The sequence below is a fragment of the Gossypium hirsutum genome, chromosome D07 (assembly GCF_007990345.1).
Source record: "Gossypium hirsutum isolate 1008001.06 chromosome D07, Gossypium_hirsutum_v2.1, whole genome shotgun sequence".
NCBI lineage: Eukaryota > Viridiplantae > Streptophyta > Magnoliopsida > Malvales > Malvaceae > Gossypium > Gossypium hirsutum.
In genome coordinates, this window is record NC_053443.1 from 6922632 (window position 1) to 6935841 (window position 13210).

General features: G+C 30.9%; 3 protein-coding genes and 1 long non-coding RNA gene across 4 annotated transcripts; 2 read left to right on the top strand and 2 right to left on the bottom strand.

Annotated features, from left to right (window-relative positions):
- Positions 1 to 1502, bottom strand: LOC107956538 (uncharacterized). The gene is made up of 3 exons (XR_001700149.2): positions 1407 to 1502; positions 852 to 934; positions 1 to 45 (listed from the first exon to the last, which is right to left on the bottom strand). It is a non-coding gene; the product is annotated as an uncharacterized lncRNA (long non-coding RNA).
- A 2608-nt stretch (positions 1503 to 4110) lies between these two features.
- LOC107956537 (probable calcium-binding protein CML15) lies at positions 4111 to 4970 on the top strand. Its single transcript, XM_016892160.2, has one exon. It carries the CDS (start codon positions 4280 to 4282, stop codon positions 4763 to 4765), a length of 486 nt encoding a protein of 161 aa, XP_016747649.1. The 5' UTR covers positions 4111 to 4279; the 3' UTR covers positions 4766 to 4970.
- Positions 4971 to 6952: 1982 nt separating this feature from the next.
- LOC107953360 (calcium sensing receptor, chloroplastic) lies at positions 6953 to 10649 on the top strand. Its single transcript, XM_016888652.2, has 6 exons — positions 6953 to 7437; positions 7512 to 7757; positions 8908 to 9100; positions 9282 to 9423; positions 10108 to 10239; positions 10337 to 10649. Exons 1-6 carry the CDS (start codon positions 7180 to 7182, stop codon positions 10566 to 10568), a joined length of 1203 nt encoding a protein of 400 aa, XP_016744141.2. The 5' UTR covers positions 6953 to 7179; the 3' UTR covers positions 10569 to 10649.
- Positions 10650 to 11975: 1326 nt separating this feature from the next.
- Positions 11976 to 13210, bottom strand: LOC121219345 (tetraspanin-8-like). Its single transcript, XM_041097306.1, has 2 exons — positions 12737 to 13210; positions 11976 to 12287 (listed from the first exon to the last, which is right to left on the bottom strand). Exons 1-2 carry the CDS (start codon positions 13006 to 13008, stop codon positions 12119 to 12121), a joined length of 441 nt encoding a protein of 146 aa, XP_040953240.1. The 5' UTR covers positions 13009 to 13210; the 3' UTR covers positions 11976 to 12118.

Below are 13210 nucleotides of genomic sequence, written 5' to 3' on the forward strand. Positions count from 1 at the left end.
TAGACTTTGCTGACGGTCCCCGAGCTCGTAACCAACTTCCAAAATCTATAAACGAAAAGCAATATACACACAGTAAGCTATTTAAGCTTAGTAAGTCATAAGCAAACCTTATTCATTTTTTCATTTTTTTTCTTTTTTAACGTTAATATCAAACTACTTTACCAAGCCGACCAAATCAAATATAAGTAAACATTGAACTTTATAAAACTTAATGCACAAATACTCAATTTCTTGTATACTTAACATTTTATAATTTAAAACTACAATAATAGGCCGGTCTCCCTATACCACCAAATCACTTATAATTACGAACATGCTCACACATTATTCATATATCAATCAACTTTGAATCATCAATTCAATATACAACTTACCTTTAATTTCATAGCATGATATAAATACATACCTGAACATTATTAATTCGATTTCACATTCGGTCATCACTTAACATTGCCCGTTGAACCACTCGGAATTAAAAAAAGATACGCGGATAGTCAGAAACTCGTACAATGCCAACGTCCCAAACGTGGTCTTACATGTAATCACATATCGATGCCACTGTCCCAGACAGGGTCTTACACGTAAACACAAGTCGATGCCAACGTCCTAGACGTGGTCTTACACGATAACACATATCGGAAATCCTATGTCATGAAATATGTATCCTATCTATTCCTAAGGTTCGTACCGGACTTTCGGACAACGTATCTCGATCGAATCGAACTCGAATATAGCTCCTTTGCTCAATATACATTCGGCCATACAAAAATATATTCACAAAAATTCCATCCAACATGTAACATATATATATATTATCAAATTTAACGACATTTATATGCTTATAGACTTACCTCGGATATCGTCGACTATTAAATCGGCTACTCAACCACTTTTGTCTTTCCCCGATCCAAATCTGATTTCTTTAATTTTTGATCTAAACATATTCAAATTAAGCTTATTTAAACACCATTCTATTCAATTTAGCCTAAAAACACATAAATGGGAAAATTACAAATTTACCCCTAACATTTAACACTTTTACAATTTAGTCCAATTTGTACAAAAACACAAAATATTCCAAATCAATTGCACTATAGTTTGGCCGAATATTCCTTAATCTCATATAGGTCCTTGCATGTCATTTATTTCACATTTTAATCCCTCAATTTACTCTTTTCTTAATTTAGTCCTTAATACACATTTTTATCAAAAATTTCTAATTATAACATGAAAATCTAACAACATATATTTATTTTCCACCTACTAACATCATAAAACTCAAGCATTCATCAGTGAAACATTTCAAAATTATCCACAATTCTCAAAATTAATACATGGGTTTCGAAGATCACGAAGCAACAATCTCAAAAACGTAAAAATTATCAAAAACCGAAACCGAAACATACCTTAATTTTCTTGAACAAGGGCCAAATACCTAGCTTGGTTCTCTTATTTTCTTTCTCTTTTCATTCGGCACAAAAAGATGAAAATGGCCACTTTTTTTTATGTTTTGTTTTTATTATAATAACTTTATAATATATATTTTATTATTATAACCTTTATAAATAATATAAAACTATATATAATAACCATATGCCGTCCATTAATTTACTAGATGGCAAAATTGCAACATAAAACCTCCATATTAAAAGAACATCCACTATTTAGCCCTTCTAAAAATAACCACAAAATTTTTATTTTACGCGATTTAATCCTTTTATTTAATCGGACACTCAAACGACAAAATTAAAGCATGAAATTTTCACACAAGTAAATTCACACATAATAAACATAGAAAATAATATTAAAATATTTTTCAGACTCGGATTTGTGGTCCCGAAACTACTGTTCCGATTAGGGTCAAAATCGGGCTGTTACATTAACCGTTAACTTTAACAGTTGACTGTTAAAGTTAATTGTCCCTAATTTTTTTCAATAAAAGCCACCATATGTCACAACCACAACATGACATGTGACAAAAATGATAAAAAATAAAAGTTATAAAAATGATTAAATTTTAATTAAAAATATTAAAAAATTATTAAAAATTAGAATTTTTTTATAAAAATAGTAAAAAAAATTATAAAATTTTATAAAGTCGTAAGAAAATTATAAAAAATGTAAAGAAATATAAAATTAGTTAAAAAATTATAAAAATATCGTACTAAAAGAAGCATTTTATAATTTTTCTATAATTTTTATTTTCTTTTATCATTTTTGGTCGCATGTCATACTGTATTGCGATTCATGATGACTTTAACTGAAAAAAACTGGGGTTTATTAACTTTAACTGTTAAAGGGTCTTTTTAATGCATTTTATAATGTTTTTACGATCTTTATAAATTTTTTTTCTAATTTTTTATAACTTTTATTGATTTTTATTTTTTATAATTTTTTGCCACATGTCATGCCGTGGTTGTGACACGGGGTGGCTTTAATTAAAAAAATTAGGGACAGTTAACTTTAACAGTTAACTGTTAAAGTTAATGGCTAAAGAGCCTTTTTGATGCATTTTACAATTCAAGTACCTAATTGAGTGCAATAAAAATTAGGAGTTTAATTTCTTCTTCTTCTTTTTTGAAAAATTTTAAGGGCTTTTTTAATGCATTTTGAAAGTTCAAGTACCCAATTGAGTGGAAACAAAAAGTAGGGGCTCACTTGCTTTATTTGAAAAAGTTTAATGGTTTTTGTGATACATTGTGAAAGTTGAAAAAAAAAGTAACTTAATTACTTAAAAAAGAAGAAGTTGTTAATTTCCAATATGAATAATTAAAAAGAAAACAATAACTCTTAATGACATTTTCTATATTATGTCTTACTTTAGTTATTTAAAAAAATATTATCAAATGCTTAACATCATATGATCATAGATTAACATAACGTCTAAAAAGTACAAATCTTATGCTACATTGTGAACTGAAGAAAGAAAAACTAATATAAAAATTTATAATTTTTTAAAAATAATAATTATTGATGAAGTCAATTTTGTAAAATTAAAATCTTAGAATTTTATGTACACAACCCCAAATTCTTTTTAGAAGAACGATTTATTTTATTTTAAAATAAAATAAATTATCTATATAATCTATTTTTGTTTTAAATATTTTATCATTTCATAATTTGACTCGTAACACCAACTTAATAAAAAGTTACATAATAATATAGATTTATGATTCTTAAAATTAATAGATTGTTTTCCATAAATTTAATAAAATACAATGCACAACTACACTAATAGTCACCCAATTATTAGTAAATTTTATTTTTGATCACCCAACTATGAAATGTTACAAAATGGTCACCTAACTATTCAATTTTGTCTTTTTTGGTCACCAGTTGACTAACGGTGGCTACTTTTAAAATTGGCATAATAACAACTTTAACCCTCAATATTTATACATTGTGTCAATTTAGTATTGGTTCTAAAAAAATCTTAACTCTCAACATTTACACATTGTATAGTTTGGTCTTTTTGTAGTTTTCCTTTTCTTTGTGACCTTTTCACCTAAAACGCTAAAAAAATAAAATTAACAGCTAAATTTGATTAAACATATACAAAAAATCGAAACACCAAAAAAATCCAAAATCATATTTTTTATATTTTCTCATTATTTTACAATTAGCCCTCAAAACCGCAAAGAAAAACAAAGCTGCAAAAGAGAGAGAGCAAATTACAGAATGTATAAATGTTGAGAGTTAAATTTTTTAGAATCAGGACTAAATTGACATAACTTATAAATGTTGAGGGTTAAAGTTATTATTTTTTTCCAATTTTAAAAGTTGTCACCATTTGTCAATTGGTGACAAAAAAAGACAAAATTAAATAATGATGTGATCATTTTGTAACTTTTCTTAATTAAATGACTAAGAAAGAAAGATAGTAATAACTGAATGACTACTAGTGTAATTTACCCAATATAAAAATGTTTTTTAAAAATATATACAAGTAATTCTTAATTGGGTTTAATAAATTTGTATGATATAATTATATGGTAATTAAGATTACGTGAACCACAAATTTTTCTATATTCAATCTCCGAATTTACACCTCATGTTCCTAACAGATTATCGATTTCCCAAAAATGTCTAAAAAGCAAAACATTTCATCCAAACTTAATTTTTTCTTACATTCAAATCGCTTCTTCTTCTCCTCCATTGCTGGCTAAGGCCGCCATCTTTAAGACATTAACATCAATTATCTTATAAACAAATTTCCAATTTGTTGTCGTTGTTGTTGTATAAATTGGTAATTAGTGTTACGAATTTAGGGGGTTTGAAGATGGTGGCAATGCATGTGGAGCAACTCAATCAATTAAAGGACATTTTCACGAGGTTCGACATGGATTCCGATGGCAGCCTTACGATTTTGGAGCTGGCGGCGTTGCTCCGGTCGTTAGGACTTAAACCGACGGGGGATCAAATCCATGTTCTATTGGCCAACATGGATTCTAATGGCAATGGTGCAGTGGAGTTTGAAGAATTAGCGAATGCCATTGTACCTCATATGAATGAACAGGTACTTGTAAATCAAGAGCAACTCATGGAGGTATTTCATTTGTTCGATCGTGACGGTAACGGTTACATCACACCGGCGGAATTGGCGGGTTGTATGGCTAAAATGGGGCAACCTTTATCGTACCGAGAGTTAACGGAGATGATCAGAGAGGCTGATGCGGATGGCGATGGTGTGATTAGCTTCAATGAGTTTTCTACAGTAATGGCTAGGTCAGCCCTGGATTTTCTAGGCGTTCGTTTATCTATGTAACCAAAGATTTTTCTGGTTTTAATGTTTAGGTGACATGGTTGATTTGGGTTCCAGATTTAAATTGCAGTCATATCGATCGTAAATATCATAATGTTACTCTTTAAATCATGGATTTTTCTTTTTCCTTTTCGTGTGAATATCTAAAACTACATGATCACATCAATATATATTACAGGAATAAGCAGGTGGTAGCCATTTTATGAAATTTTGATTCCGTTTGGATGCTTTTTCTACATTCTCTTATTGAGTTATTATATATCAAATATTTGATATAAGAAATTAAACTGTTATTTAATTGAGTGTGGTTATATAATTGAGTTGAGAAAATGATTTAATTGAAAACAAATAATATTTTGAGAAATTGAAAGTAATCATTGAGTTGGATAAAAGTATGAATAATACATAATTATACCCTCAAAACTCAGTCTCATGTTAAGGGGGTGGCAAACCCTAGTCTCAATAAGGATATTAAAATACTGTTATTTAATTAATCATTGTTCAACTAGAACTCTTGTACGAGCGTTGTTATTCTGTTGAAAAATAGTGGCAATTTATTTTTAGAATAAATTCTACTTTTTCAGAAAAGCTCATAATTTCTGATTCTATAAGAGATTTAACTTTTCCACTAGAAGTTAAGAAAAGTTTTCATTCAGTGCAATTGGTTTATTTTGTTTAAGCCTACACTCAAAGCAATTCGGGATTCGAGGATATGAGAGAAGGCCGTTCAGTAGAAAGCTAGGAGATGACTTAGTTCGTCTCGCAATGGACTAGTTTTAAAACATAGAAAAACTATGTTAATAGAAATAAGGAAGGGAGAAAAACAGAGGAAAAAATAGAAGAGAATGGAAAATAAAGGAAAAAAAAAGGAAAGTTAAAAGAGCATGGAATATAAAAAGTAAATTGCTCAAAATGAAAAAATATAAGGTCCAATTGTAGAATTTAACCTAAAATTTTCGTTTAAAATGATGATTTAATGTGCCATGTCATTTTACCATTACACCGTTAATATCAATTAACGGCTGAGTGACTAAAATGTTACAACGCGATAATGTAAGTGGCTAAAACATAACATTTCATACATATGTGACTAAAATGTAACCTGAAGCAAACAAAAGTGACTATTTTAATAGTTTACCCAATTAAGTATAACATTTAATAATAAATACAATGAATTTAAATATGCTTAAAAATGATCAAAAAATAGATCTTATGTAACTTATTATATATTATCTTAAATCTCATGTAGCTTCTCTTAAATTTTATTCTTCTGTGTTCGTAAACTTAACCGAACAATTAGATAAAATCATCATAATTTATAGATTTGTGATTATTACTTTTATCATTTGATCAACTCAATTAGTTAAATTATTTTAAACAAAAAATTAACTAATATTTATATAGTCAAACTAAATATTATAATATGAATTTATTTTGTAACGTGGCATAATTATCTTTAGTACATATTATATTATAAAAGTAGTATACATACACTTTTAAAGACATATAATATATCAATTGTTATATAATTAAATTGATTATGTATAATAATTATTATAACATTATGATATTACAACGTGTGTTCTAGAAATTCTGATGACTCGATATTATTGTTCAGTTAAGTTTATGAATATAAAAGAATAAGATTTAAGAGAATAAGATGATAATAAATGAGATATATGTTTCTGATAAATTTTTTTAAAGATATTTAAAATTATTATTAATTATTCTATTTAATTTTAGAAATTGTTTTATTGATATTTGTATATTATTTATTAGTTTGTGTAAACTTTGGACTAAGTTTGATTATATTTTGTAACCAATACGGAATTGGATATCCAAATAACAAATGCAAAGTCGGATTTTTAGGTAAATTTATGGATGAACGAATTGAAATACTGATTTTCAGCAAAAATACGAACTTTTCAAGATATTACAGTTCCTCCTTTTTAGTAAATTTCATCATCAAAATCTACCCAAAGGAAATATAAAAGCAATGCATAGATTGGAAGAGAAAACAAACAGAAGAATTATGTACTTATATTGATATTGAATTTGTTAAGACAAATTACCACTTAATCTTGTTCACTTGATGGCAATGTAATAGAAGTGGCAGTGGAAGATAAAGCGGGGAAAACGGGATGCTATGGCAATGCCATGTTGGAGAGACACTAGTGGCTCCAATGAAACCTTTGCAATGTCTTGTAAGATATGATGGGTCCAACCACAAAGAATTATTCCAATTTGGACATATTGGTTTCCACTTTCTCCCCTCAATCTTCATCCTTTTATTTCTCATCACACAATCCTCAAAGGCTCTAACTCTTCATTGACCAAACATTTTTAACAGTGCATGTCTGCTTCAAAACTTTACACTGCAACAACCAAAACCCAAAGCTCTAAACTGGTCTTCTTCAATGGCAGTGCAGATGGCTATCCGAGTTTCACCCACTGCAAGGCTTTCTCTTCCACCACCATCACCATCACCACCTTCTCCTTCAGTACCATCATCCATAATCTCAACCAAACCTTCTTTAAAACCCCAACAACCCAAACCCATCTCTCTATCACTCCCAACATCCACAGCTATCTCTTTATTGGCTTTATTTTCACCTCCCCATGAAGCCAAAGCTATCAATCTTAGCAAAGAACAAATTATTTCATCTCTCAATGAAGTAAGAATTCCAAACTGCTGTCAAAATAGTGATTGAACAATGTTTTGTTTTATGTTTTGGTTCTTTCATTACAGGTGGAGAAAACCATTGATCAAGTTCAAGAAGCCAGTTCAAGTGCCTTGGATGTTGCACAACAGATATTTGATGTTGTAGGGAAAGTATTGAAACCAGCCATAGATGCTGGGGTACCTATTGCTCAGAAAGCTGGAGAAGAAGCATTGAAAGTGGCTTCTCCAGCTATATCTGAAGCTTCAAAGAAAGCGCAAGAAGCATTTCAAGGCACTGGTCTTGACACTGAACCTGTTCTTAGTGCTGCTAAGGTTTCATCTCTAACTCTTTTCTTTCAATTTCTCAATGTTGAATGCAAAGCCAAAGACTGTATTTTGATTATGTTTGAAAAGTTTTAGCTTTGGATACTCACTTCGAATTGGATTAAGCGGAGAATCTTTGGACTAAATTTGGAGGTTTAGTAAAATTTTCAAAAATTTTAAGGGTTAGAATAATTTTTTAAAAAAATTGGGTCTAATTAAAAATATTAAAATTTTTGTGAGATAAATAAAAATTTTCAAAAATTTTAAGAGAGCTTAATTAAAATTTTCAAAAAAAAAAAATTTAAAGATAAAATGAGAATTTAAAAAAAATTGAGGGGCCTAATTAAATTTTTTTTAAAACTTTAAGGGAGAAATCAAAATTTCTCAAAATTTTGGGGGCTCTGATTGGATAGTACAATACGCCTTTCTATACGTTCATGCACTTGAATGTTAAATAAGGCTGTGCTGCAATAGGCTTTAAAGATTGAATTGTGTACAAAGCACAGTGAGGAAGGAAGGGCGAAAAACAAAAGGTAAAAATATCTCTCTAGTCCTTCTCAATTGAGCAAATTTGTCTCTCTAAAAAATTGAAGTAACAGAATCTTTGTCAATTTTAAAAGTGAGTGGCTAAGTACAATTAATCATGACCTTAATGTTTTCTATTAATTGTATATAATTTTGATTGGTATAATAATAAATTTAGCCCTCGAAGTTTATATATCCTATCAATTTGGTCCTAATGTAACAAATTTAACCCGCAACTTGTATAAATATTGAGGCTGAATTTATTGAATTCTTTAGAATTAAGACCAAAATGACAAAATATATAAACATTGAAGGCTAAATTTATTACTATATCAACCAAAATTGTACAATTGACGAAAGACATTAACATTGTCCTTAGTTGCTCACTTTCAAAATTGACAGAGATTAAATTGCTCCAAAATTTTTGAGAGGGACCTATTTGCTTAATTTGGAAATTGAGAGGAACTAAAAAGATCTTTTTACCAAAAAGAAGGATCCTAGGCTTGTAAGAGGGTGTAATAACCTATGTTGCTCCGACATTTCATTTTACTTGAGGTAACTGTTTTTAATATAAGCAACTTCTTGCACAAATTTCTGAGTAAAACATCATTTACCGGCTCGGTGTTGGTTGCAGACCGCGGCGGACGCGGCGAAACAAACCACAAAGGTGATTGAAGTAGCCAAGCCTATAGCTTCTTCAACAATGGAAAGCATCACATCTGCAGAGCCAATAACAATTGTAGCAACTGGTGGTGCATTATTTGTTGCATATCTCCTCATTCCTCCCATTTGGTCTTTCATCTCTTATAACCTTCGTGGTTACAAAGGTGGTCATTGCTTATAGCATGACATATACTTCGGAATTTTCATTTTTCTCCAACTACCCCATATGCAATACATGGAAAAACTTAGAAATTTGATTATGCTTTTATCTGATATTCACCCGAACCCGATACTTTAAGAGAAGAAATGTTGAAATGTTGCTTGTTTGTTGTTGTTGTTGTTTAGGTGATCTTACACCGGCTCAAGCTCTTGATTTAATCTCTACACAAAATTATGTTATGATTGATATTCGGTCGGAGAAGGACAAGGATAGGGCCGGTGTCCCCCGCCTTCCCTCCAGTGCTAAGAACAGGATGGTTGCTATTCCGTAAGTAATCCGGATCCCACACATATTTTAAATATATATGTATATATAACAAAATTGAGTAACTCATGTCAGACATCGAGTTGAATGTATTCATCTCTATGATTGTATGTGACCATGGTAGACACATGCTGCCTAATACTCTGTTACTTAGGGTTGAGTATGAGAGCCGGATATGAATATATGCACCTAATAAGGGTATGTTCGTTTCTGTTTACTCAGATTAGAGTATATAGGTATCTGACACAGGTACGTTCATTTCTTTTTCGAAAGACCAATGCCGCCTAGTAGTATGTTACTCGAGGTTAAATATGAGAGTCAGATACAGAGTATGTATCCGACAGGAATATGAGAGTCTTGATAAACAAATCTTGATTTTCCCCTTTGCTTTTGGAACCAAACCAGTAGTTGAAATAGTCCGACTATCAGTTTTACTGAATTTTTTTTCTCAGTTCAAGCTGTTAGTTCTGGTTTGCGGGTCAATTGGTTTTTTTGTTTTTTTCTGTACTAGTCCTAGTCCGTATTGGTTCGTGGATCAATTAGTCATTTGCCTCTCTCTGGAGTGGTATCTTAACCAATTCCTAGTCTAACCGATCCGGTCCGGTTCTAGAAATACAGGGTCAAATCACCATGTAAATGTTGTTTGGATTGTTTCAAACCATCAATTTAATGCTTTCACCATTTCAGTTTGGAAGAGTTGCCAAGCAAGTTAAGAAGCTTAGTGAGAAATACAAAGAAAGTAGAAGCAGAGATTGCAGCATTGAAGATTTCATATCTCAAGAAAATCAGCAAAAGCTCAAACATTGTAATCATGGATTCGTAAGTGTCTTATTATTTCAATCCCCCCCATCTCATGAATTCAATTGCATTTACAAACAAATCCATACTAACAAAAACTAATCTTTTGAATGTTCAGCTACTGTGATTCAGCAAAAACAGTGGCTAGAACATTAGCGAGTCTCGGTTTCAACAACTGTTGGGTTGTTGCCGACGGGTTCTCGGGACGAAAAGGGTGGTTACAGAGTCGACTCGGAAGTGATTCATACAACTTTTCGTTGGTGGAGATCTTGTCGCCGTCTAATGTGTTTCCGGCAGCTGCTAAACGTTTTGGTACGACCAGCACCAAGTTTCTTCCCGGTGCGGAATAATTATTTGTTGATTGAATCATGGGAAGGTATATTATGAATGCACAAAGAGAAATTGAAATATGAATGTGCATTGTTTGCTTAGATCACATCTTTTTCTTGGAATAATCTCTTCTAATTCTTTCATTAATGTTCATCTTTTCCTAAAAATACGTAAATCAGGTGCAATCGAGCCAATTTGAGTTCAAATACTGTTAAGTTCAAGCTTGGCTTGAAATTCGAAGTTCGGAACTTGACTCAAGCTTGATCGAACATCAATTTTTAAGTTCAAACTTGGTTTGAGATATAATCAAGCTACTCAAGTTCAAGCTTGATTAAATTTATTTATTAATTTTCGTACTTGAACCCAGTCGACAAAAAGTTCATACTTTTCGAATAAAATAAATTTTAACACTCTCAAAAAATTATAAATTAAGTTAATTGAACATTAAATCTTAAAAATAATGAAAGAGACCAAACACATTTAATGCTATTTTTCAAGAGAAGGCATATATATATATATAACTTTAGCTTCTCCCTTGACGAAAGATATGGGGTTTTTTTTTTTTTGAATCCCGAAATAAACCGAATATATAGTTTCTTAGCTACCCCTAATTCATCTTAAACACGGTTAGTTTACACGCCAAGTCGCAATATCCTAGCAAAGAGACACTTATTAGTCATTAGGATTATTTTTAAAAATTAAGGTATTTTCTATGTCGGTTTGATGGTTTTATAAATTTAATTTAATTTTTGAGATTTATGATTTTCATTACTAACTATTATTTTTATGGTTTAAATTTAAGTTTTCTTTTTTGAGAGTGCAATGTACTTTTTTTCAGAGATAGTAATAGAGTAGAACGGGAGCGAATATTGCTAATTCCATCACCACTATATTGTTGGAACGCTTGTCTCCACTATTAATATATAATTTTGAAAATTACTATCTAAGGAAATTAGATACATTCATTATCTCTCCCATTTAAATTTTACTATTTACCTTTAATATTTTTAATATTTTAAAAGTGAAGTAATTATTTAAACATAACTTTTAAAAAATTATTTAAACATAAAATATATGATTTTTTATATTACATTATTACATTTTTACCGTGTTAATAGTTTATATATATAAAGATAAATTGATAATTTCATATAGTGAAGTGGGTGAATGTCATGTCACGCAAACAATCATAATAATAGCCCTATACCAATTATCCGAAAAAAAAAAAAGAAAGGAAATTCACTCGCTCTGCATCCAATTTTCACAAAAAAGTAAAATTACTCCATTAAGAACGAATTGATTCAAAAACGATAAATAACACGGGTGAATGAATCTCAAATCATCCAAAATCTTTTCAAAAGGCAACAGACAAATTCAAGAACATGATCAGTGACTAAAATTGTAATTACATATAATAATAATAATAATTAAGCAAAGCCCCTGATATATTTATTGTTAGTTTTGTGATTGCCTCTCCTGGCACAGCAACCAATAGAATAAACGAAGAAGAGGAAAACAACTAGAATTATATTGATGAAAGCTAATGACCTCCATTCCTTTCTCAAGTTGGCTAGTATCCCACTATTGCATGAGTTACAATCATAGCATAACTCCCATGGGTTGTTTCTCCATGTTTTGCAGTCAGGGTCCGATGTGGCTGCACCAGATTTCGGTACTTCCCAAAATGTTGTATTCTTTGGTTTGAACCCACATGAACTTGGTGGATTGCAGCACCCACCCTAAGTGAGGATTCACAAATCAAATAACCAACGCAGAATAAGAACATTGTTGGCGGTAGTGTCTACTTTAGAGTGTCTGAGACCCTCAACAGAGGTATTATTTTCAGGGTTTATCTTCGATTTTAATTTTAAAATTTTATCTTTTGACTTCACAGAGAGTCTTGGATAGGTCCACGAAATTTAGTGAAAATGTTTCGATTCATTAAAAAAATGTTTTTATCATTTGGCTTTGGTGGGTAAGAACACTTGCTTACCTTAAAAATATTTCTTAGGTGGATCAAGACATTCCTATTAAACTTCATGAATCCATCGAAAGCTTCTTGTGAAGTTGGGAGAAAATCCAAATTAAAACATAGCATATACACTCCGAAAACGAAATCTCTATTGAGAGTTAAAACACTCCAAAGCAAACACTCGCACTCAACAAACATATATGTGTATGTATGTACCTGTATTGCAGGGAGAGGTTATAATTAACTCCATTAGCATTTCTTCCACTGGTACAAACCCTAGCATCAATCAAACAACTCTTAATCCGATTCCAATTCTTATCATTAACGAAATGATTTTGTAACCAGTGCGAGAAATCCATTGTTTTACGTTCCTTAACGAAAAATTCTTTCTCTGAAAACACTTTCCCAGCGTCATTGTTGGTGATCAAGAACACGAAGACAGTGAAACCGATGAGGCACAGTAACATGACACCCAAGTAAACGAACATGAAACAGCTGTTCTTAAACAATGAACCGATTAACCCAACAAAGAAACTGTGGCTAAGAACCCACCAAGTATCAGCAATGGATTTGTTAAAACTTTCCGGCAATGGCTACTGCTGTTGCTGCCGTTGTTGACGATGACGAAATAAATCCCGAGAAACAAGGAAATTAATCCTAGTAACAATAACATGGTGTTCACAAACACGA